Below are 23,748 nucleotides of genomic sequence, written 5' to 3'. Positions count from 1 at the left end.
ATTTTTTAACATCAGAATAAGATAGAGATCAAAAAGCAATAAGATTGTCTTTACAGAACTAATGTCATGAAAAAAAAATTAGCAATAAATTTAAGCGGAAAAACAGGCTTCAGATTTTTAACACCAAATTTCTACAAGTTATAAATAAAAATAAAAAAAAATTGTAAAATAACACATAATAAAAGTAAAATACATATGGCTTATAATTTAAATATGCAATAATATAAATCGATAAATTACAAACTAACTTCTATAGCACACCAGTTTTATGTATGAACCGTATAGTAGATGCAATACAAAAATAAATATGATTTAATATATGACAAGATAATGCATACACTATATCTAAATAGAATAAATAATGCTTATATATTGATTATATTAAACTTATTTTTTTAAATATTAAAACAAATTCTAAATAGTCAATTATAAAATTAAAGCATATAGTTATAATAATAATTTTTTTTTTTGAAATAGCATAATAAAATACAAAATTGTAGCCAACATTAAAAGTTTAAAAAATAAACCCTTTTTTTATGTAAGCACTTTAAATGCAAGTTTCATTTTTACAGTCATTTTAAAAATTTAAGATTTTTCTTTATTTAAAACTTTCTTCTTTTAAAATATTTCCAACAATGTTTTTATCAAAATCTGCGATAATTTGTTGCTGATCATTTTCTGGAGATTCTTCAAATTTAATTCTTCCAAGACTTGATTTCAATTCCTCGCATCTATGTTTAGTTTCACTGTAAGTTGATCTTTGAACAATATTCAGTAGTAAATCCAAGTATTCAGTTCGTAACTAAAAAGGAAGTTAATATATGTTTTAGATATTTTTTACTGTGATTTTTTAAGGTTTTAAATGTAATAATTCTTGGCTAAATTTAGGTATGTACCCTTATAAATTTTTAATATGCATAAAATTTTTGTATTTTTTTAAAAAAGATTTATGTTGCAACTTTCTATATATTATGCATGTCCACTACATAACCCTTTGAAGTAACAAAAACTTGCAATTTATGGTATACAGGCAAAATAACATAGGCTATACAAATTTATGATGCAACAACATTGACAGAAAATTAAAAGGTAACAAGCCAACAAAAAATTAAATTTTAAAAACCTTATCTCCAGCGGAAAGATCCACAATATTTCTTGCTACAATATCAACCAAAACTAAAAGATCGTTTGTGTAAAAGAAACTGGTTGCAGTGTCCGATCTCGAAAATATATCGAGGACAAATTTTAAAACTGAGTTGGGAGGACAAAGTGAATCAACGTCATCATTATTGCGAATTTCAACAGGGTCATCTAAAAAAAATTTTAATTACTTTTTTTTCTAACTTAAAAAAATTTAACAAATTGTTGAACTGACCTCCTCTGTTGATCAACAGCATAATTTTCTCACTTAACGTGTTGCAGGTTTTGTAATCAACAATTGCGCTCATAAGTGGGTTTTCATTTGGAACTAAAATTAAATTAAAATATAAAATTCCAGTTTATTTTTTATTTAATTGAAATTTATACTTATCCAAAATAGCAGTAAACAAACTGTAAAAAATAAAATAGCAAAAAATTGTAAATAATATAAGCTGAAGAAACTTTACCAATATAATGAAGATTAATTGCCAACATTAGTCGAACAAAAATATCTCCAACTTGATCATTAACGTCACCATCAACTCCTTCTTCAACACTTTTTACCAAAAAATTCAGAAAATTTTCACCTATAGTGTCTGTAATATCATTAAAGTAAATCGGTTTTAAATTGTTTTTTTTTTGCAGTTAATCATTATTATCAGACATTTAAACTGTAAATTTAGGGGAAATTTATAGGAATATTGTTTAGTTTTTTTAAGAAAAATAATTTAGGCTAAAAAAATTTATTAGAGAAGAAAAATTGTTTTAAAAAAAATTTTTAATTAAAAAACTGAATTAGGTTAAATAAATAAAAACTGACTATTTATAAACTTCCTTTTAGATATATTTAGCCCAATTAATCTTACCATAATAATCAATAGGAACTGGTTCTCCAGTAGAAAATATCATGCTTAAAACTAATGCCGAGTAACAAACACGCTGAATATCTAAAACATTAAGAATTTTTAAAATGTAATAACAATAAGTAAAGAAAATATATTTTATAATTAGGCCCAAAATGTTACCTTACATTACAAAAAACATTTAATAGACCTATATTGATTAAATTATTATAAAATTTTAATAATTATCTAAATATATGTAATAAAATGAAAGCATCTGTTATAGACAAGTCAAATAGTAATCTACAATTATTAGTAATTTATATGAGGATTATTTTAATTATTTAACTTAAAATCTAAAATATCCACACAAATTGGATACTGAAGACCAATAATTAAATGTGTAATTAAATTAATTACCTATTATATGATCAGTAATTTCTTGAACAAGTTCGTTGGGTAAAACAGAGGTCAATAAAACTGAGACAAATTTATCAGACATTGCACATACAGCACCTACCACCTTCAAGTAAAACAAAAATCCGTTGAAAAAAATTAAAAAAAAAATTCATTGCAACAAATCTTTTTTTCATTTAAAAAAAAAACTTCTAGGGTGGGTTAAATAGTTTTTTTTTTTTAAATTGTGTAATTTAAATTGAAATATGTTTTTTGATCTTTTTTTTTTAAATGCTGTGCTCAGGGTAAAAAATTGGGTATTGGTGCATAACTTAACCTCCACCACTTCAGCATGTAGCCTAACACCAAGGGAAAATAGTTGGGTATTGGGCCATAACTTAAACCTCCAAAAATTAGACTGTAGCCAAATACCATGACTTGTATGCTTCTTACTTTTTTACAGATAATTAAGTTTTCATTTGCTCTAACTTTGCTAGCCAACGATAATTTTCCAAAAAAATATAACTTAAAACAAAGTTTCATATACCTAATCATAGTTAGTTAATTCAGTACTACATGTTTTATTTATTGACCTGCAAATTAAGAATTTTTATTTCCACTCTTGTTTCCATCTGATGATAATTAGCTAAAGTTAACACAGGAGTACAATGGTCATCTGATAAAGTGTCTTTGCATTTTGGTCGATCTCCACTACCCTTTTAAAAAAAAATAAATAAATAAATAACCTAAAGCCACTATTCAAAAAGCCTTAATATATATATATTTTTAAAAATATTTTTTTAATTTTTTATAGCTTTAGTAAAATTATACCATGTTGTAGACAATATATTGTTTAAAAATCATTGTTTTTTTCTTACCAGGGCCTCTAGAATATCATTTAATATTCCTGATATTTTGTCTTGGTCATCTTCAATAGCCCAATTTCTTTGCTGAGCATCATCTTTTATTTCACATAAATTTGCCAACGATAACCCTAACTTTTCAATTATTGGATCACTTTCATCCTGAACAAAAAAAAATCATATCAAATTTCATAGTAAAAAAAAAGTAAAATTTAAGCACATAATTATAAAACCATCTACACAATGGAGTCTAGTGAATGATATATCTATGTCAAATTTATGTGCCTACAAAATTAAATAAAACTGCTGTTTGTGGTGCACAGATAAATTATTGCAAACAACTTTTGGTTAAAGCTGTGAGCTTGGATCGTATTACAACATGCACCAATTGAAATGCAGCATGCAAAGTTGGCAATCGACTACTAACAATAAACAAGGCAAAAACAACTGCTTTAAAATTATTTCATTTTAAACAATGAATTTTTTTATAAAACAATTTCTATAAACCTTAACATTAATACTAAATTTTAAAAATTGACAAAGTTTTTGTGTAAAATAAAAAGGATTAAATAAATAAAAATTTATATTCACAATACCTCAGTAACTGGGAAGGTTTCAGTTATTTCTGTCATAACATCTGATAAAGTTGGTATATCTCTACTTATTATGAACAATACCTCTGATAATATTTCTCTGTAATACATAGGCTATTATTTTAATTTGTTTATTAAAAAAATACATAAAAAATATGCAATAAATCTGTCTTTCTATAGTTTTTCTAAGTAAAGTATTTTTAAGTATGTAGCAATATAAATTTCTATAAAAAAATCTTCTAAGTTTTTTTTTTATACCATTCAAATGTTTAAAAATTAAAAAAGATTTACCTTGATTTTGATTCGTTAAGCCGACTTTGTGATGTCATAAACCCTAACAATTGTTCTCCTAATTGACTAGGCACATGATGTTTAACTTCAACATATTCCGTCTTATTTTCAACAAAATTATTGATCAACAAAACTTGCTCATCTAAATTAGACTTTAATTGTTGCGAGTTTAAGTTTGGAGGTGGACTTGACTCATCTTGAGTTGAGATGTGAGTAGGGTTTGAAGCTGGTTGATTTGAGTTTTTTGACTTAGTTGAAGTTGATCTTACTGGGGGCGGTGGTGCATGTTCTGGATTTTAGTAAATTCAAAAATATAAATTAAAGAAAAATAAAAACAAAATATTTTTATTTAAATATACAAAATTTTTTTAAAAAGTTCTTACAAAATTGGGTGAATTATTTAAAAAACTTCACCTTTTTGGTGGGTGAGAGTTGGTGTAGGAGGTAAGGGAGCTCTTCTCTTTTCAGGACTTTTTTTTCGTTGTAATGAATTTGAATCAACAATACTTTGTCGGTGTTTTAACAATTTTCTTGAAAAAAGATAAGTTTAAAATTTACCTATTTTTAAAAAACTAATATTAGTTAGAATTAAAAGAAGATTTGTTTACTAAACAAATATAAGTATGTAACATACTGTAATAAATTGTGTTGTTCATCTGTAAAATCTTGACCCTTTGATGTTTTGTAAATTGATTCAATTGCACGTTCAACTGATTGTAACACAACATCGCTTGAGCTTTGCTAAAATGTTTTATTTAAATTATTATTATCTAATAGACAATTAGGTTACTCACACAAAGTGACCGCCAGTAAGAACACTTGCTTCACTACATGAAGTCGTGGGTTTAATCCCCACTACTCTCATGCGGTAGTGCCATTACAAATGGTACAAATTCTTTCTAAGCCAATACTTAATCAGCAGTTTAATTATCAGGCAATTATAATCTATTATATTCCAAACTACCGAAGGCAACTCGAGACTGGGTTGAGGTAATTGATGTTACTCTAACTTTAGGTCGTACCTTTCAAAATTGAAAATAAATAAATAAAAAAATTCCCTACTTCAATATTGCAGGACGTTTAAGCAGTTAAGTCAAGTAAACTATAATAAAATCAACAGGCAGATAGAAAAGCCAAAAAATTACTCATGCTAAAATCTTTACTAAAATTACGTTGTAAATTTATTGTAACTAGTTTTACACTTTTTAAAATCCTAAACTAAGAAAGCAATAACTCACCTCTGATTGAGAATTTAAATACGAAATTGGAACGTAACCAACTTCTCCTACACTATTCGAAGCAAGCCACCAACTTTTGTTCGTTTTTTCTAGAATACATAAATCCTCTCCTTCAGTTAGAGATAAAGTGTTGCTTTCAGATTGTTTAACAGAGTAACTATGCCTAGCTTTGTACATTCTTGTTTAAGTTTATCACTTAACACAACGCTTTGCAGAAAGCTGTTCGACAATCTTTATTTACATTTAGACTGTAAAAATTGGACTTGTATCCAATTTGTGACAGAATTATGAAAGTACAAAACTGCTGGCAATTTTGTTTAATAACAATTTTTAAAACCAAATAATAATGGTTCTTCATAAGTTATTTAAATCATATATTTAATTTATTGCCTAGCAATATAAGCAAATATGTTAAAGGTTTGTATTTTAGATATTTTTATTTCAATAAGTTTATACACATACACTATTGGTTTAGTTAATTGAATTCTGTGACAAAGTTTTGCAGTTTTGTCGTCCAACTTCTAAAAATTATAATAAAAATGAGTTGAAATTGCAATATGGCAAATTTGTACTTACTTTAATATTATAAAAAAGTAGTTTTATTTCGCGCTAAAAGTAGTTTTAAAATATTTTTAAATTAACATTTGAAAGGATATTGCCGATAGCTTTAAAAAATCGTAGAAATTGCTGGACACTTTCACCAATTTTTAAGCTATTAAGAATAAAGCGGAAATCTAAATTAAAAATCTACGAAATTATTCAACGGCACAGCTATCGTCTCTATTATTTATCGATGAAATGGTTTTATATTTTTCTGAAAAAGGGTTCTAACAATGTATTTTAGAAGCAGGTGATGGCTATAAAAGTAAACTTTATTTTACCCTAAATCATTAAGCAACTGTGCCATTAACAGAAATCATTATGGCAAAGATTATTCTGACTTTTGCATGCATTTTACTGGCCCATTGCGCGACTGGCTTTGTTCTAAACATAAGAGATGATTCAACTGACTCTGAAATTCAAAATTCTAATGGCGAGGATAGTTTCGACAACAAAAGTCCAGTAATAAAACACAAAATGGGAGCATCGTACAATAACGACAATGATGAAGACAAAATGGCAGATCACGGCAGAAGCTGGTACGACAATGCCAAGTTGTTGGACAAGAGAGCTTGGTACGACAGAAGCTGGTACGATAATGCCAATGATAAGAAGAAGGATTGGTACCACAGAACCTGGTACGATAATGCCAATGATGTGGACAAGAGAGCTTGGTACGACAGAAGCTGGTACGATAATGCCAATGATGACAAGAAGGATTGGTACCACAGAACCTGGTACGATAATGCCAATGATGTGGACAAGAGAGCTTGGTACGACAGAAGCTGGTACGATAATGCCAATGATGTGGACAAGAGAGCTTGGTACGACAGAAGCTGGTACGATAATGCCAATGATGTGGACAAGAGAGCTTGGTACGACAGAAGCTGGTACGACAGAAGCTGGTACGACAGAAGCTGGTACGATAATGCCAATGATGTGGACAAGAGAGCTTGGTACGACAGAAGCTGGTACGATAATGCCAATGATGTGGACAAGAGAGCTTGGTACGACAGAAGCTGGTACGATGCCGAGAAAAAGAACCATGCACCTAAAAAACGTCCCGCCTGGTACAACTAGCACGATCCAAATAGAAAGACTAACTAAGTAAGTGAAAGTTAGTTAAAAGTTTACTTAAATGTTGACTTTTCTGCGTAAAGAATAATTATTCTTCAATTTTTATTTTTTTGCAGGTGCACCCGAAACGACGACGAATTTATGAAATTATAACCGAGATTTTTTTTTTATATTCAGATGTAAATAAACTGCATTCAAAAATGTTTTTTCTTTGAAATCGTACAGATTTAACATAAATTAGAAAAAAAAAAATTTTAAATCAATACCCCCAAAAAAAACATTTGTGTAACTTGGATGCACATTGACATCTTAATCATTAAGTTAAATTAATAGCCGGCACATTACTTAAGAAAGCAATGGGAATCAAAAAACAAATCTCGTATTAAAACGTCCAGACTGCAATAGTAGTAACGATACTTAATAATTTGTAAAACCCAAACAATACAATGCAAGGCAAGTAGCTCTTTATTGCTGTAGGTGGAAGAAAAAAAGTGAAAAACAAAAAAGAAGGCAAAAAATAAGGAAGAAAGAAACAATAATAACACAGTTTAAGCACAAATAAAATAATATATAACCACAACGAAACGCATAAACATTTCCAAAAAAAAATACAATTTTGTGTCAAAAATAATCCAAACAAAATATATTAACACCCTGAAGAAAATATAGTACATTTTTACATAAAAAGTAATTTGATTAATAATGAATGGTGCGGCAGTTTTTGGCTTAATCTTATCACAGTGAAAAAAAATAACAATACAACAAAAAATTTCTATATTTGGATTCCAATGGAAAAATTGCTAGTTTACAAAAATGCAACATGAACAACATAAATAATATCAGTACACAAACACCAAACAAAAGATACGCTAATTAAATATTTACAAATTGTATTGCATTATTTGAGAGGTTAGTATTTCTGCATATGAAAATATAAGTGAGGCAAGGAAAAGGGGCGAATATTGCTTTAGCAGTTAATTCTAAATACCAAAAGTCAAAAAACGAAGAATTACCTGTTATTGCATTTAAAAATTTTTCCAGGTCACAATGTATAAACAGTTAGCTACCATTCTATTTTAATTGCTAAGGATTTGCATAAAAGTGCAATTTTTAAATTGCCTAAATTAAATTTGCTCCAAAAAAAACAAATAACAAATAAATGTGCACCAAACAATAAAAAAGTATATACAACAAAAAATTTTACCAATAAATATGGTAACTTATTCATTAGAGACCAGTACCTAATGGCAATAGTTTAATATCAACTAAAGTTTAATTTAGAAACTTGTGCCAAAAAAATCAACTAAATAAAAAAATGTAATACAGAATATAACAACATTTTTAACTATAAATACTCGCTATAGTATAACAAAAACTATAGTAAACTAAAGTGACTTGGTTAGGGCAAATTATAAATTAAGAATGCCAATAATGAACTACTATATAGTTAAGTACAATCGTATTTACAGATTATTTCACAAAAATTAAAAAATTACTGATTTATATTTAAAACCCTGTTTAGCAAATTCCAAGAAATTGAAAAATTTTCACCACCAAAAAATCCCCCTTCAAACCAAATAACCCCGGTTATATCGATATGAAGGGACAATTGTAGGCACTACAGGAGCGTGATGCATTTCTGGGGCAAAGTGTGGCGGTATGGGTGAAGTGACCGGGGTTGTTCCAGTGCTATTTAACCCACTGTGACGGTTGGCCCCCATCGAAGCAGATAAAGAGGCATGTTTTGATCGATTCATATTTGCTTTACGATCTTCGTCATATAACCTTTAATGAAAATTGTTTTAATTAAGTTTTTTGTAATAGCAACAAAAGTAATTTAAAAATTTCACAAAAAACAAAAAAAAATTATTTTTTTTAAATAAACAATAACTTTGCTTCAGATATTAGACTTTGGGTATGATAGAAAAAAGGATTACAAAAAAATAGGAAAAGGAAATGGGATTTAATTAAATTAAATCCAGTTTTTAAGGGATTACCAGTTTAAAAAAACTTCAATTAAAAGTTTAATTGTTTAAGTCTAAATATAGCATATGCAACAAAAATTAAATCATTTTTTCACATTCTCTTTTTCACCTTAGTAAAATTTCGATACAGGGGCTTAAATGGTGCCATGAAAAACAAGTCGTTTTCTGTAATTCCACAGTCCAGGTTGGGGTTAAATGTAAACAAATACGAGAAGATGCGATACATGAAGCCATCACCAATGAAGGTTTAAACAACAAAAAAGATTGATCTGAAAAAATCAGAATAACGTTATATAAAGTGTAGAGTATAAAGGCTTATGTGTATATTAAAGTAAACAATAGCCTACATGGCAAAATTTGCTGATTGTACAAATGGTTATTGATGAATTGTCAAAATATATATTTTTTATCTAGGCTTTTACTACGTTGACCTAACTGTCATACCTTAAGGCTATACCTACTTTCTAAACCTTTATAATACAACATTCCAATCAACTAGCAATAACTGACTTTAGTTTTTTTTTATAATCTCATAATTTCTGCATAAAAAGTTAAAGCTAGTATTTTAATTATAGCTCGCTTATAAACATACAATAACAACAAGATATTAATAAATCCTAATTCTCCATCGAAATTAAATTAAGTTTTAAATTTGGTGCCATTAGGCCCACTGTTATAATACACATAAAAAGATTTTTATATACAAAAGATTTAGTGCTTTTAATTTGTTGTTTTAACAAACTAAAACTTAAAATTACCTTGCAAAGAAATTTCCAGAAAGTAATTGACATTCTTGACTAAATACATGTAAGCTTCTTCTTTATGAACTATAGGTTGACCCACATGAATATCTCTAGTACCTAGTGCAACCTGAAATAAAATAAGATTATTTTTAAAACTGATATATTTTAAAGAGGTTGTAACAAGTAGTTAAATATTGTAAAATAAAACTTAATTAGAAATAGTTTATACTTAAGTAAACATTTACTATAAAAAAATTAATTGTATATATATATATATTTAATAAACATTTTAAATATGTTATAAAGATAAAAAAATAACTAATATTAGTGATACAAATTTAAATTAGAGTAAAAATAGTAACAAAATATAGTTTGAAAAAAATGATTTTAATTGCATCTTATACCTGCATGTAATATTCTTTAAAATGAGAGGCAGTCGGAAATCCAATATCCCATTCAAAAGATGATAAAAGTTGAATTTCCATTTCCAAGTATTTACTTGCCTGTTTAGAATAAAAAAGTTAAACATAAAAAGTTTTATTCAAAAATTTCTAAAAAATTCTGCGATAAGATTTATTTTTTATAAATGTCACTTACCAGTAAATTCCATTGTAGATGATCCATCAAAATATTAAACTTTGGAATTTTTTCTTCCCGTTCTTCAAATTTACCTTTTAAAATACAACAACACGTTAAAAAATTACTAATATTTAATAAAGCATTAATAAAAACTAAAATTTAATCAGCAAAAAAATATATAAATATAAATTTCAAACTATATCGTTCCTAAAAAAATATTTAACTAACTTTTTAATCTTAATTTCTATTTTATAAACACTTATTCTACTTTATTAATTAATAGCATAAGAAGTTAAGTTAACATAATCTTTAAATACTTACTAGCCACAAGAAGACAACATATTATCAACATTTGTATATCTTCATCAGGTAAATGATATTTATCAGTATATCGATCGTATAAACAAACAGCTAAATGTTGTGCATTTGTATTTAATCGATATTTCTGACATGTTAAAGCGATCCAATCAACTAAGTATCGTCGCCAGATCATGTTTTTAGAACAACCTTTTAATCTTATCATGTTGTTTTCCTGTCAAAATATTCACAGTTTTGGATAGGTTTAAAAAAGAATAAATATATTTTGAAACAATATTAGACAGTTTCTTTACCATTAAATTATTTACAGTATAAAACAAATAGTAAAACATACAAATTATTTTTTGTAAAGTTTTACAATGTAATATTTTTATGCCAATATAGATTTATTATTAATCTTTTGTTTTATAAAATTTTATTTGTAATATCTTTTGTTTTATTTGTATTATAAAAGTCTACAGATTAAATATGGTAAAAAAATTAAATCCATGCTTACCCTTGATTTTAAAGTATCGTGAATATCTTTTGCCAAATCAACTTTTCCATCCCACCATTCACAATCCATTACTTTAACGATCAAAAACAATTATTTTATTTAAAAAGTTTAGATTCAATTAACAAGTAAACTTTATGTATATACCAAAACAAAGTATGTATAAAAAATAATTTTAAACAAAAGTTTTACAACAGATTTAATAAAACTTATTTAAAATAAATTTAAAAAAATATCTTACAAGACAACTAAGAAATATATATTTACATTAATATATATTATTATTAATTTATAAAAATACTTACTCAGTTTTAAATTGTAAGCTAACTATGCCACAAAAAAACAAGCTTTTAAATAAAAGCAAACTTTAGGAAGTATCGCCGAGGTGTTAATTACAATCTACACCATTACCACCTTAAAACAAAAGTATATTATTAAAAAAACTGCCAAATATAGTGCAATAAAAAAATTTTAATCATTCCCTACAAGTTGCACGATCTTAAAAGTTATTAGATAAATTCATACAATTTTTACAAAGTTTTTTTAAAACTATTAACTAAAATTGTAACAACTTTTAGATTCTTTATTAAAAAAAACATATTGAAAAACTGTTGTTCTTTTGTCTATTTGTAATGCAATTAACAATAACTGTGGTGTTGCAACCTCCTTCTTTATATAATTATCACAATTAATACATTAAAAGGTTTTGCTGTCTGCTTACTAACTTACGACAGTACGATTGCTAGATTGTTAAACAATTTTAATTAATTAGGCTTGGGTTTGTGGGTTCTTAGTAAACATAGACAGATAGACAGTAGTAAGCATATGTTAAATAAACAAAAAAAACGACAATAAAACATACCTGTTTACAATAAAGATGCAAATTGTTTCTTTGCAAGAAGATGGAAAAGAAAATAAATAACGTGGATGACCTGCAACACGAAGTGGACTTTTGTTTCACAACATTCCATCAAAATTTCTGACGACCATTTCAGCGGAACGAAATTATTTAGGTTTGTCCTCGAATATATAATATTATTTTTAATTTATTACCTTAACAAAACTGTACAAAACAGATTAAATTCATCTGTTAGTATATTTATTAATTAATGATATTTTCAATAAACTCCTACTATTTTTTTTTATTTAACGCCTATAGCTGAATAGAAAAACTTAAACTATACACACTTTGTTTAAATTAAATTACTATTAACTTTAAAAAAATTTAAATTAACCATCATTCTTATACTTAAAGCATTAGTAAGCTTTTTACACTTACGTTTTGTACCGCAACAAATAAATGGTATGAACTTTGTGCAATAACTATACCACATAACGGTGAAATTGTTTTGATTTTTATATTAAACAATAAAAGAAAAGATGACAAACAGCAACAAACAAATACATAAAAATATGGCTTTTGCCAAGGCTGATTTATAAAGATATGGGTTTTGCCAATGCTGCATAGAAAACGCATTTAACCTACGCACAACCTAAAGCATTTATTAATAAAAATTTCCAAAAAATTGTTAGTGATGTGCAACTAATATTGTAGGTAAGCATCGTAGCTCGTTGTTTAATAAATCGTCTTCAACTTTGACCCTAGCGTGTGGAAATTTACGAACAAGAGGTTGTAGCCTCGAAAAAGGATAAATCACGTGACTAGCACGACCTGTTATAAGGCCAAGTGGTATCTAAAAATATAAAAATTAAAAGGATAAAAATATAAAGACAAAAACAGAATTTTTTTTAACATTTAAAATGATATTATTATACATCTTTTAAATAAACGTGATTTTTCGTCTTTAAATATATTTTTAAAATGACAATTAAATTTAAATTGAAACATGGTTACAGCTGACTTTTAATCAATAAAACTCTAACCAATCAAAATAAATAAAATCAATAAAAAATCAAGATCTAGTTAAAAATAACATAATACACAAAAGAGTTATAATCGAAAAAGGCAAAATAATGAAGTCGTAGTTTACAAGTATTAGAAGTTATTTAAAAAAATAATACTTTTAAAAAATATAATTAAATTTTAATCAATATTGAGATTTACGTTGAATTTTAAATGCTTTTTTAGAAATATTGACATTTTTAAAACAAGAAAAAATAAAAAAAGTGAATTTCTTCTGCCCTTAAAATTTAATTAAAAACATTAAGTATGTGATTAAGTACTTAGCAATTTTATAAATAATTTTTAGCCTTTTACGTGAGGGTATATAAGTTTAAGTCAATTTAAAAGACATTCAAAAATCAATAAAATAAATCGTTAGTAATTTTAATTCAATTAGAAATTAATTTTGACATTCATGGTACGTAGAAAAATACTGAATCGCCAAAAACAAAAAAATCAAGACATTTTTCCAAAAAAGCAAGAAAACAGTTGCAACAAAAAAATTATTAAAAAAGTTGACATTTTAACGCTATAAATTTTAAACCCTGTTAATGCATAATCGTTTAAATCATATTTATTTTCGAAAAATTAAATTTTTTTTTTTTAAATCCTAAAAAAGATGCGGTTGTTTAAGAGTTGTTCAGATTCAAAAGTTTGTAAATCTGGCGACATAAAATCTATCTTTTCCACCTTAAGTATCACTTCAAACAAAATACACTGATACTTAAACCAGCACTCAACTATTAAGAATTGAATCAAAAAAATCTATATAATATTTTAAGCACAACTAAGATGAATTGCTATCGAAAATTTAAAATATTTATTAAATCAATGTTAGTTTTGTTTATTTAAAAAATAAAATCCAGTTTTTAAAAAGGCTAGCTTAAACAAAGTTTTAGAAGAAAAAAATGCGATTATTAAGACTCAAAACCAAAGTAACAAAGATTCGTAAAAAAAAACTTTCATTAGCAAATATTTATTGGGAAAATTAGTAGTATGGCAAAATTAAAACGTGAAAAAAAAAAGTTTGACAGTTTATTTGAAATAATTTTAAACCAAAATTTAAAATGAAAATATTTTTTTTTGCTTACCGGACCTACGTGATTACTGTCATCACTATGCATGTGATTATCCCCCTCTACCCAACAGTGACCGGGGAGAACCTGTACCACCCGTTTCTTGTACCCAGCCCCAGGTACGGTGTTGATGACGTCACCTTCCAAACCCACGAGTCGTTTGATGTTAATCTCGTCCGGGTTGCGAGTATTTCTGTAAAAATAGTTAAAAACAATGTAAAAGTGTTTCCGGTAATATAGCGTCATTTTTGGTAATATGACGTCATTTTGAGTAATATAACGTCATTTTGGGTAATATTACGTCATTTTGGGTAATATGACCTCAGTAAGTATGTGTTTTTGGCCAATCCGCCATAACCTCGAAAGCAAGGCGTCAATTAAGGAAAATTTATCTTTCAATTCAGCTTGCATATCACAATATCGATCACTTTATTTCTCGAATTAATCAATACCCAACTAATTTGCTTTTGACAAGATTCTTAGCATAGCAATTTGGAGGTAACATGTCAAGCGAGCGAAAAAAAGCAATCAAGAAAAAATAAGATCAATAAAATTCTCTTTTATAATTTTTAAGATTATGTTTTTTTCCGAGTGACCTGTTCTTTGCTTCTCGCGCCCCGCGACCAGATGCGATTACTACGTCACTGCGGGAAAGACAATGCCGAGATTGTGACGTCATAATCTTAAATTGAGCCATCGGCCGATCGAAATACGATTAGAATTCTAAAAGCCCGCGCTTAATTATTAATGCGGGGATAGATAGCGTACGAGCCCGTAAAACGGTTGCAATTACACCGAGACTTGGCCCATTGCTTGAAATAGATTAAAATTGACAGAATTGGTTAAAAAATAATAATAGTCAAAACAAAATAAGCTTATGTAGATGAAGTATAGAAATTATTTTAAGCAAAAAAGATAAACTAATTCTTATTTATCATTTTAGTCATTTATAAATTGTCAGAATATAATTTAAAAACACAGCAACAATATTATTACAGTTTTAATATGCAATGTCGTATTTTTAAATAACGTATAATTATACAACGTGAATGGCAGATGTTTTGCGAATAAAAGATAGCTACGTTGTTTATTAGTATACGAATACCTTTAAAACATATACAACTACTAATTAGTCATACAAAGGCATTATTTGCATTATATTGCTAGTTTTTGAAATTGAATTTTAGATTATTTGGTTGAAAAAAGGGGTTAAAAACTATTTTTAAGATTAGAAATGCAAGGTCAATTTTTTACAGACAATAAAAATACCTTTTTTTAATTAACTTGGAATTTTTTGTACAGAAATGAATTTTAGAAATATGATTCAAGTTAGTTTGCTGCTATTTTGTTTATTTTTGGCTACAACAAGGGCTCAAAAACCCGAATGGAATGATGTTATGAATTGCCCGCAAATTTGTAAGTGTACGATGAAAGAAAAGTCGGAAACCCTGCCCGACCGAAAAACAATTTGGGCGAAAACAGTCGACTGTGCCCGAAAAAATCTAAAAGTTTTCGACTTTAGAATTCCAAACGATACCGAGGTTTTAAAACTCAACGGCAACTTATTTAATAACTTTTATGATGCAATATTCAGTGTTTCCAATTTCAAAAATCTGACCGAGATCGTGCTATCTGGAAACGAAATCTCAAAATTATTTGGAAACACTACGTGGGAATATGTTGAACGACTTACGATAAACGAAAATAAGATCGAAAACTTGACGGAAAAAATATTTCAGAGTTTCCCAAATTCAAAGGAGCTTTCGTTGGAGCGAAATCGACTAAAATTTATTAATTTTTCGACAAATATTTCAAGCAATTTACGACTTTTAAGGCTAGATTCTAACCAAATAGCAGATTTAAACTGGTTAAAAAATGCAACGGTTTTAAGTAATTTAGACATGTTAGTCTTGGGCGGTAATCAGCTAGAATCGAAAAATATAAATTTCGAAATATTTCAAGGACTCAAAAAATTGAGAGTTCTCATAATGGACGGCATGGAAATAGAAACTATTAAAAACAAAGTCAGTACCGGGCTTAATTTATTGGAAACCCTGGATTTGGATAACAACTTACTTACGGAACTTCCCAGCGCGTTATTTCAAAGCCTCGAAAGTCTAAAATATTTAAATTTAAACCAAAACCAATTTAAAAAACTTGAACCGTTGAGTTTTTCGAATTTAACCAACGTAGAGGCTATTGAGTTAACTAAGCTACAACATTTGACCATAATCGACGAAAAGGCATTCTCAAACTTGCCAAATTTACAGACACTGCTTTTGTTTAAGAACAGTCGGTTGTCTTTTATAGCAAAACAAGCTTTTTATAATTGCCCGAGCCTACAGACCATCGACCTGCACGCTACAATGATTGAATCGATTTATCCTCAAACTTTTAACCTATTACCGGCTTTAAAATCGGTGGAATTTAAGGGCAACCCTGTGAATTGTAATTGTTTGGTCGACGGGATTAAACAATGGATACGAACGAAAAATCCAGGTTCGCTAGGCAGCGGGTTCAAACCCTGACAAAAGCAAATCTTTTTTTTTTAATTAATAAAATTAAATTTAGCAAAACTAGCTTTTATTTATTTTGCATCTTATAGCACAACAAAAAATATAGTTTTTTTTTAAATCGTCATTTTTTTAATAGGCGAAACGAACGATGACGTTGTATGTGCAAGCCCGCCCGAGTTACGCGGTGGTCGCGTGAGTGACGTCATTACAGATGACGTAACCTCGTGTCAGCCTACAGTGCAACCGACTTTTCCATATCGAATTACCGTTAATTTTAATGAGGAAATCGAACTACCATGCAGGTAAGAAATATATATTTTGGATAAAAATGACAATTTTTTTTACCACTAGCCTAATTAAACTGACGACAAAAACTTATTTCAAATTATTAAAACACAAAATTTATTTTTAACACAGAGCTTACGGGGTACCTGACCCTAAAATAGTTTGGTTTCTACCGGACGGCAACTTAATAAGTAACACAACCAATGAAACAGCTCTTATAGGAAATAACACCAAGGCTCAACAACGTGTAATGGTTGATGTATTTGGGACTTTAAAACTAAAGGTAAGAAGATGCATACACATAAAATGTTATTATTTTTTTTAACTAAGCGTTTTTGTTTTGCCTTTTTTTCTTCTTACTTTTATGTAAAACAAATAGAGTTCAGGTAAATGTGTGCAATTGTATTCAAATTTTCTTACTGTTATACTTGTAGGCGCAAATAAGTGGGGATTATGTTTGTACGGCAGAAAATAACAAAGGAATGGCGTCAAGAAAAATTAACATAAATGTTCTACAAACTACTACAAGCTTTATACCTACAACAGCAAATCTTCACAAACAAACAACAATAACATCAGATAAAAGTGAACAGGAATCTACAACAGCTACAATTCATACAACCAGAATACCAACGCCAACTGAAATAGCAAAAACAACAACAACAAAATCTACAAGCACAATTAGGCAAACGGAAACAACAGAAATTCAAACAACAACCACAACTTTAAGTTCAACCACAAAAACGACAAACAATTCCCCTACAACAAAAGCAGCAACAACAACAAAATTTGAAACAACAATTGACACAACAACAGAGCAAGGTACAATAAAGCTATTAAAAAAATCATGTCATACCACAAAAACAATAGACATATAATTATTTTCGCATTTCTTTAAAGTTACAATAACCTTTTTTTTATTTCATACACTTTAGATCAACTGTCTTGCCTTCAAGCCCCTATTATAGAAGTAATAGAAAGTAAACCAACCTCCACCCTTATAACATGGAACTCACAAGTTACACCACTAACATGGAAGTTGTTGGCTAACCAATATGTTATGCTTATCAGTTTGGAACATAATGGAAGGTTAGTTTAAACTAAGTATAATTTATAGAGAAACAATTTAAATCTTGTCTATAAAACAACATCATATACACTTGATTTTACTACATGAGGTCCTGGGTTCGATCCCCACAGCTTTTATGCTGTAGCGCTCTTGACGAGCACTCACAGTCCAGCATGCTGTAGCGCTCTTGACGAGCACTCACAGTCCAGCACTTAATTAGCAGCCTTATTACCGGACAAATACTTAATAATATCCCAAACTACTAAAGGAAACTAAAGACTGGGCAGGAGTACAAGATGTTACTCTATGTTTAGCTCATGAAGTCAACTTTCCCATGTCGAAAATAAATAAAAAAATATATCCATAACTGTAATGCTTAAAGCAAAATGCTTATAAAATTTTAAATTTAAAAATTTTTTTTAAATGAACAAACAAAATAAATCACAGAGTTATATCAACCGAAGAAGTACAAGCATTTAGTTTTACGCCAGATGGAGAAATAGAATCACCAGAATACAAAATTTCTCTGCTTAACCCTGGACAAGTATACAAAGTAAATAACCAAACTAAAAAAAAATCTTACTGTCGAAAATTCCATAATATAATTAAGCAAAATATAAATAGGTAATGACTAGTATTACCAAATATTTTTATTAAAATTTTGTCTACAGATTTGCCTGATAGTGTCATGTAAACGACCAATGTATGCAAATCGGTCGTGTGTTGAAATTAACACAACTCCAAATTTTGATGCTAGTTCTAGTAGAGTAGCAGTTAATACCAGTATTGGAATTTGTAAGTTACATTCGTTTCTATATATTTATTAGTAGCTTTACATTAAGATTGTATTTTGTCATTTTACAAAAAAAAAATTAACCAACTGGAAAAAATTTTAAAATTGACTTACTTTGACTTAAAATCAACATCAACCTAAATATATATTCTTTGATCTTTAAAGAATTAATAAAACCAAAATACAAAATTAACAACACCCTTTATTATAGGTGTAACAATCTTAGTAGTAGGACTTTTAATTGTACTTTGCTATGGCAAAATATGTCACCCTTACACGTGGAGAAGTCAGAAATATGAAGGCTTAGAAGATGATGACAAACCTAACTACAAGCATGCTATACCCCTTAACAATATTTATTCCCCCCTGTTACCAGTTAACCAAGACTGGTCTGAAGAACCTAAGCTTACTGATAAATTAGTAGATACCAGCTCAAGCGCAGTTTATGGGGTTTAGTATTGGGTAAATATTGGATATTTTGAATGCAAATTAGACTTTCTTAAAATAAAGAAGTTTTTACCCGATTTAAAGGTGTGTGTTAAAAAAATCTTTCACTTATATATATTTAACAAGCATTAAATATTTAAAATAATAATGTGATATATTTTCTTTAAAAGTTTTGTATATTTTTCTGTGTATAAAAAGAGTGTTAATATTTTCTGAATCATTTCTATTTTAATGTAAATAAATTATTTTATTTGTGAAAGTTAGTTTAAGTTATTGTTAAATACTAACGAATTTGAATATAAATTTAAACATACTGCTGCCATGAATAATTGTGATATCATAACCAAAATAGTGTTGTTTAAAAATAATAAAAGTTGATATTTAAATTTAGATCAATAGATATCCATGACATTGATTTAATATTTAAGTTTTTCTTAAAACAATAAAAAATAAACTCTTAAACCTGTAAGTGACAATGTCTCCTCTTTTTAATCTTTCTGGATCCCATGAAGGTCTTCTGTCAAGTAAAACTCTGTCTTTAGTCTCAGAACAGCCTGGGTTTAAAGTTGGCTAAAATTAAAGCAAAATTATTAAAAAATGATATAGAATATACATTTATTTATTATTTACCTTAAAAATAAAAATTTTTGACATAAATATTTGGAATTTTCATTCGATATTGTTTGATCATATTTAACAGTTTGAAAATAGTTTTAATTTTATTTAATAACTACACAATTTATACAATTATCTACTAACTCTCAATTTTGTAAAACTCCCAAAAAACACTCATTCTACTTTTTCATTAATTTAAATTACAAAAATAAAGTTTGACTTACTTGCATAGAAAATCCAGTCACCATTGTGTAAGAATAAAAATATTTATCAGTTGTCTTTAACATACAAACAACACAAGCTGTCGTGAATAACCAAACTTTTAAAGAATCGTTTTCACTAAAAAATATATAAAAAAAAATTAATCACTAAGTTATGTACTTTTAAAAATGCTATTTAGTAATTAGTCAAACCACTTTAAAATTGATTAAATTACCTTTCTTTTTGTTTTTTCGAATGTCTGAATCTTTTCGTTGCTTGTACAAAATGTTTGCATTTCTGCGAAGCAAATTTAAAAACTCGAATATTAATAAACCACATTTTAATTTAAAATAATTGCTCTAAAAAATTAAATAAATATAAAAAAATATTAAAAAAATTTTCTTTCAATGATAAAAAGTTAATAAAAAATGAGCAAAAAAAAAAATTAATAAAAACTAAGCATCATTATTATATATATTTTTTTTAATTAGCGACAATTTACTTGGTAATTACTGCTAAGTGATTAGTTTAAAAATCCTGATGTTACATAGTTAAACATGGAAATGATTTGGTTATCTCTTTAACAACTAATTTTAAATTCAAATCATCAGCCTTTTGATTTAAATTATATTTAAACTTATCAACACTTGATTTTAAGTTATTGGATAAATGTACTGGGTGGGAAAACGAATAAATTTCAATCAATTTTGATTTATTATGTTTAGGAAAATATTCAGGCTTCAGAACCCTGTTTAAATTTGTTGCAACATCTACAAAAACTTTTATAACATTTAAAGGGACCATTGATAAACAATTTTCATAACTTTGTATATTATCATACCAATATACTATTGAGTAGCCCAATAAAACCCCATATACTGCAGTTAGATTATGACATGTTTGAAAATTGTTCATAGAAAAAGCATTAATTTGTTGACAATCTTTTTCATTAGTTAAAGTATTATGAATATCCAATAGATTTTTGTATAGATCTGATATTAAGGATTGTATTTTTAACTGGTTCAATTCAGGTATTTGTTGATAAGGTACTGCATTTTTTAAATGACTTGAAATGTCTATGATATTAAAACTCAATGTTTTTTCCCTTCTATTAACTAACAAGCAGTTCATACATGCTTCTACATTAATCAGAAATATTTCTCCATTTGAAAATTCTATTAAAGCAAAATCGTTTATATTTTTTTCAGGAAAAATACAAAATTTGTTTAAAATTTCTAGGAACTGTTCTTTGGTGCAAGAAAATACATCAAGTAGATAAGCATTTTTTAAACCATTAAACACACAAGCTATATTCTCCAGCATGTTTAAAACGTGTTCATATTTGACCTTTTTCTTCTTTAAAAATGGTAGATTTAGAATTTCTCGCATTATGCTTTATGTAGTGTAGCCTTATATATATTTAAAATAGCATTATTACTCGACCTGTAATTGAAATATTTTTAATAGAAAATTTTGTGATACCAATGTTTAAGGCAAAAAATTGTTACAAAATAATGAATAAATGCAAATTAAATCAAGTTTAACAATGATGTTTTCTATGATACAATCTAAATAAAGGCAAATTACACAAAAATACAGCATATAAAAATACTATGTGTTGTTTAAATATACAAAGTTAAACAACAACATTATTTAACAAAAAAATATCTCAAAAAATAAAATTTTAATTAAGTTTGTTTTTAATATAAAAACAGTTAAAATATTTATTTAATTGCGACGTTAACTATCGAAATATCGTCATAGGGTTTATCAGTTTTTGGGTGAACTTTTGCAAGGGAAATATTATGGACAATTTCCATACCACTAGTCACACGACCGAACACAGTGTGTTTGTTATCCAACCAAGGCGTCGGTACAACTGTAATAAAAAATTGTGAACCGTTAGTGTTTGGCCCAGCATTAGCCATGCTTAATGTGTAGGGGCGATCGTGACGCAGCGAGGGGTGAAATTCGTCCTCAAATTCTTTACCCCAGATGCTTTCACCCCCAGTACCAATACCCTGGGGGTCCCCAGTTTGCACCATGAACCCCTTAATGACCCTGTGGAATATGTGACCATTGTAGTACCCATCTCTCGAGTGAACGCAAAAATTCTCGGCAGATTTCGGGCATTCCTTAGCAAATAACTTAATATGGATGTCACCCACAGTTGTGTGGATGACTGCACTTTCTGACACTTTTTTCTCTGTGTTGATTTGCGTTGCAGCAAGCACCTCCTCCTTAGAAGGCCGCTCGTTAAATATATCCCGCTCGACTTTAGAGCCTTGGGAATCATCTGGTGCCCTCCTACTAAACATATAAAACCTGTTCTTTTTGTAGGCAGTGCAGAACAGTGTAGGGTCCGGGCTTTGCTCTTGCAAAGCTGGGTTGTCTGAAGCCTTCATATCTGTTGTAAGAGCAGCACTACTTGAATTAACACAACCTTGAAACATGGCAATGCTGAGAATTCTGATATTTTCTGGTTTACCGATGATTTTCGAACAACGATTTGTGTGAAGGTTTATGACTTTAATTCCAAGCATTGTTGGGTATAATAAAAAGTTGCCAGTTTCATCAAAAATACAATTATTTAGCTCAAAGCTCGGCGATTTTTCAAGCTCTCTCTCAACGGCAATACGACGACCAAATTCCATATCAGCTAGTTGAGATTTTGATTGTTGTAGTTCAACAAAAGTACTCAGGGCCTCGTTAAACACCCTGGATTTTTTACCGGTTAAAAAATGAAACACTCTTACCCTTCGGTCTGATGTACAACAAGCAAATAATTTTCCGTTCGGTGAAACTGCAAGAGATAGAGCATAAGTTTTCGACATCGCCAAATCATATAAGTCTGTATCTGTTTTAAACTCAAAATTTACAATCCCTTTCGGGAAAGTAAAATTGTCTTCTTGCCCAGACCAATACTCTATCATTCCTTGTTTATCAGCAGATAGCATAATTTTTAATACAGGGTTGTATTTCATACAGATAACCGTCTCCCTATGCAAATTATCAATTGTGTGTAAAACATCAGCACTACCTCTAGCATCATATATATTGATGACACCTTTCTGGGCAACGCTCACAGCAACGGTTGCTAAGCGACTGCCTGCTGAATACATCCATTCACTTACGCCAGGTTTATACCCAAGTTTGATGATGTTGATCATATCAAAGTTTATAATATCGAATACTTTGAGTGTGCAGTCTGCTGATATAGTACACATCAAATTGCCGTCAGAACTAACAGACATACATGTTATGGCCCCCAAATGTGCACGGAAATGTTTCACAAATTCAATTCCAATTGCTTGTTTTTTCCAGAATTTTACATGTCCATCGACGCTGGCTGTTACTAAAAACTCGGTTTTTGATACAGCTAGATGTGTTACAACGTCACGGTGCATGTAGCTTTTTTCGTAGCGATTAGTGCTCGGTAAATTGTCCAAGTACATTTTTTCGTACTCCAAGACTTTTTGTTTCTTCGGCTTCACAGCATCTTCCAAGGATGGTCCGATGTTGACATCTTCGTCATCTTCCTCTAGTGCTCTTTTTCCTGTTCCTTCTTCACTTTTGTTTTCCATTTTATATTAATTAATATTTTAATCAACCCTAAGAACCTGTGTTAAAAATAAATTATTAAATTCTGTTTAAATACCCGACAAATTTTAATTTACAAAAACAG

General features: G+C 28.5%; 6 protein-coding genes across 6 annotated transcripts; 2 read left to right on the top strand and 4 right to left on the bottom strand.

The window, feature by feature from the left end:
- Positions 1–472: 472 nt before the first annotated feature.
- On the bottom strand, positions 473–5,583 carry LOC145745448 (NCK-interacting protein with SH3 domain-like). The gene is made up of 13 exons (XM_082563528.1): positions 5,364–5,583; positions 4,760–4,866; positions 4,540–4,655; positions 4,126–4,414; positions 3,838–3,934; positions 3,257–3,403; positions 2,972–3,094; positions 2,403–2,505; positions 2,007–2,087; positions 1,608–1,736; positions 1,376–1,468; positions 1,124–1,311; positions 473–802 (listed from the first exon to the last, which is right to left on the bottom strand). The coding sequence occupies exons 1-13, from the start codon at positions 5,538–5,540 to the stop codon at positions 599–601; spliced, it is 1,854 nt and encodes a 617-aa protein (XP_082419654.1). The 5' UTR covers positions 5,541–5,583; the 3' UTR covers positions 473–598.
- Positions 5,584–6,317: 734 nt separating this feature from the next.
- On the top strand, positions 6,318–7,241 carry LOC145745398 (uncharacterized). The gene is made up of 2 exons (XM_082563460.1): positions 6,318–7,070; positions 7,157–7,241. Exons 1-2 carry the CDS (start codon positions 6,466–6,468, stop codon positions 7,191–7,193), a joined length of 642 nt encoding a protein of 213 aa, XP_082419586.1. The 5' UTR covers positions 6,318–6,465; the 3' UTR covers positions 7,194–7,241.
- A 242-nt stretch (positions 7,242–7,483) lies between these two features.
- Positions 7,484–12,113, bottom strand: LOC145745456 (cyclin-J-like). The gene is made up of 9 exons (XM_082563539.1): positions 12,021–12,113; positions 11,464–11,572; positions 11,162–11,232; positions 10,669–10,879; positions 10,366–10,439; positions 10,173–10,271; positions 9,784–9,895; positions 9,135–9,294; positions 7,484–8,825 (listed from the first exon to the last, which is right to left on the bottom strand). The coding sequence occupies exons 3-9, from the start codon at positions 11,228–11,230 to the stop codon at positions 8,609–8,611; spliced, it is 942 nt and encodes a 313-aa protein (XP_082419665.1). The 5' UTR covers positions 11,231–11,232; positions 11,464–11,572; positions 12,021–12,113; the 3' UTR covers positions 7,484–8,608.
- A 289-nt stretch (positions 12,114–12,402) lies between these two features.
- Positions 12,403–20,407, bottom strand: LOC145745176 (mitochondrial inner membrane protease subunit 2-like). The gene is made up of 5 exons (XM_082563182.1): positions 20,299–20,407; positions 20,087–20,201; positions 19,711–19,817; positions 14,153–14,330; positions 12,403–12,852 (listed from the first exon to the last, which is right to left on the bottom strand). The coding sequence occupies exons 1-5, from the start codon at positions 20,400–20,402 to the stop codon at positions 12,688–12,690; spliced, it is 669 nt and encodes a 222-aa protein (XP_082419308.1). The 5' UTR covers positions 20,403–20,407; the 3' UTR covers positions 12,403–12,687.
- Positions 15,457–19,364, top strand: LOC145744880 (uncharacterized). Its single transcript, XM_082562846.1, has 9 exons — positions 15,457–16,636; positions 16,790–16,955; positions 17,071–17,129; positions 17,160–17,221; positions 17,373–17,760; positions 17,874–18,027; positions 18,455–18,560; positions 18,679–18,802; positions 19,012–19,364. Exons 1-9 carry the CDS (start codon positions 15,457–15,459, stop codon positions 19,254–19,256), a joined length of 2,484 nt encoding a protein of 827 aa, XP_082418972.1. The 3' UTR covers positions 19,257–19,364.
- A 338-nt stretch (positions 20,408–20,745) lies between the features above and the next one.
- On the bottom strand, positions 20,746–23,674 carry LOC145745172 (peptidylprolyl isomerase domain and WD repeat-containing protein 1-like). Its single transcript, XM_082563177.1, has one exon. It carries the CDS (start codon positions 23,645–23,647, stop codon positions 21,788–21,790), a length of 1,860 nt encoding a protein of 619 aa, XP_082419303.1. The 5' UTR covers positions 23,648–23,674; the 3' UTR covers positions 20,746–21,787.
- Between the last annotated feature and the right edge of the window lie 74 nt (positions 23,675–23,748).

Source organism: Corella eumyota, chromosome 3, assembly GCF_963082875.1.
Source record: "Corella eumyota chromosome 3, kaCorEumy4.1, whole genome shotgun sequence".
Taxonomy (NCBI): Eukaryota; Metazoa; Chordata; class Ascidiacea; order Phlebobranchia; family Corellidae; genus Corella; species Corella eumyota.
Note: the sequence above shows the minus strand (reverse complement) of the source record. Positions and strands in the feature narration are given on the sequence as shown.

Bases quoted from the DNA above. Each gene is read 5' to 3' on its own strand.
- LOC145745448 (XM_082563528.1), bottom strand. From the start codon at position 5,540: ATGTACAAAGCTAGGCATAGTTACTCTGTTAAACAATCTGAAAGCAAC. The intron at 3,935-4,125 runs GTAAATCTTTTT...TATGTATTACAG, and splicing joins CTTAACGAATCAAAATCAAG to AGAAATATTATCAGAGGTAT. The intron at 803-1,123 runs GTTTTTAAAATT...CTTCCTTTTTAG, and splicing joins ATCTTTCCGCTGGAGATAAG to TTACGAACTGAATACTTGGA.
- LOC145745398 (XM_082563460.1), top strand. From the start codon at position 6,466: ATGATGAAGACAAAATGGCAGATCACGGCAGAAGCTGGTACGACAATG. The intron at 7,071-7,156 runs GTAAGTGAAAGT...ATTTTTTTGCAG, and splicing joins CAAATAGAAAGACTAACTAA to GTGCACCCGAAACGACGACG.
- LOC145745456 (XM_082563539.1), bottom strand. From the start codon at position 11,230: ATGGATTGTGAATGGTGGGATGGAAAAGTTGATTTGGCAAAAGATATT. The intron at 10,880-11,161 runs GTAAGCATGGAT...ATATTTTGACAG, and splicing joins ACGATACTTTAAAATCAAGG to GAAAACAACATGATAAGATT. The intron at 9,295-9,783 runs GTAATTTTAAGT...TGATTTTTTCAG, and splicing joins TCTGGAAATTTCTTTGCAAG to ATCAATCTTTTTTGTTGTTT.
- LOC145744880 (XM_082562846.1), top strand. From the start codon at position 15,457: ATGATTCAAGTTAGTTTGCTGCTATTTTGTTTATTTTTGGCTACAACA. The intron at 17,130-17,159 runs GTAACACAACCA...CAGCTCTTATAG, and splicing joins ACCGGACGGCAACTTAATAA to GAAATAACACCAAGGCTCAA. The intron at 17,761-17,873 runs GTACAATAAAGC...CATACACTTTAG, and splicing joins TGACACAACAACAGAGCAAG to ATCAACTGTCTTGCCTTCAA.
- LOC145745176 (XM_082563182.1), bottom strand. From the start codon at position 20,402: ATGTGGTTTATTAATATTCGAGTTTTTAAATTTGCTTCGCAGAAATGC. The intron at 19,818-20,086 runs GTAAGTCAAACT...CTTTAATTTTAG, and splicing joins TGACTGGATTTTCTATGCAA to CCAACTTTAAACCCAGGCTG. The intron at 12,853-14,152 runs GTAAGCAAAAAA...TTATATTTTTAG, and splicing joins ACAGTAATCACGTAGGTCCG to ATACCACTTGGCCTTATAAC.
- LOC145745172 (XM_082563177.1), bottom strand. From the start codon at position 23,647: ATGGAAAACAAAAGTGAAGAAGGAACAGGAAAAAGAGCACTAGAGGAA.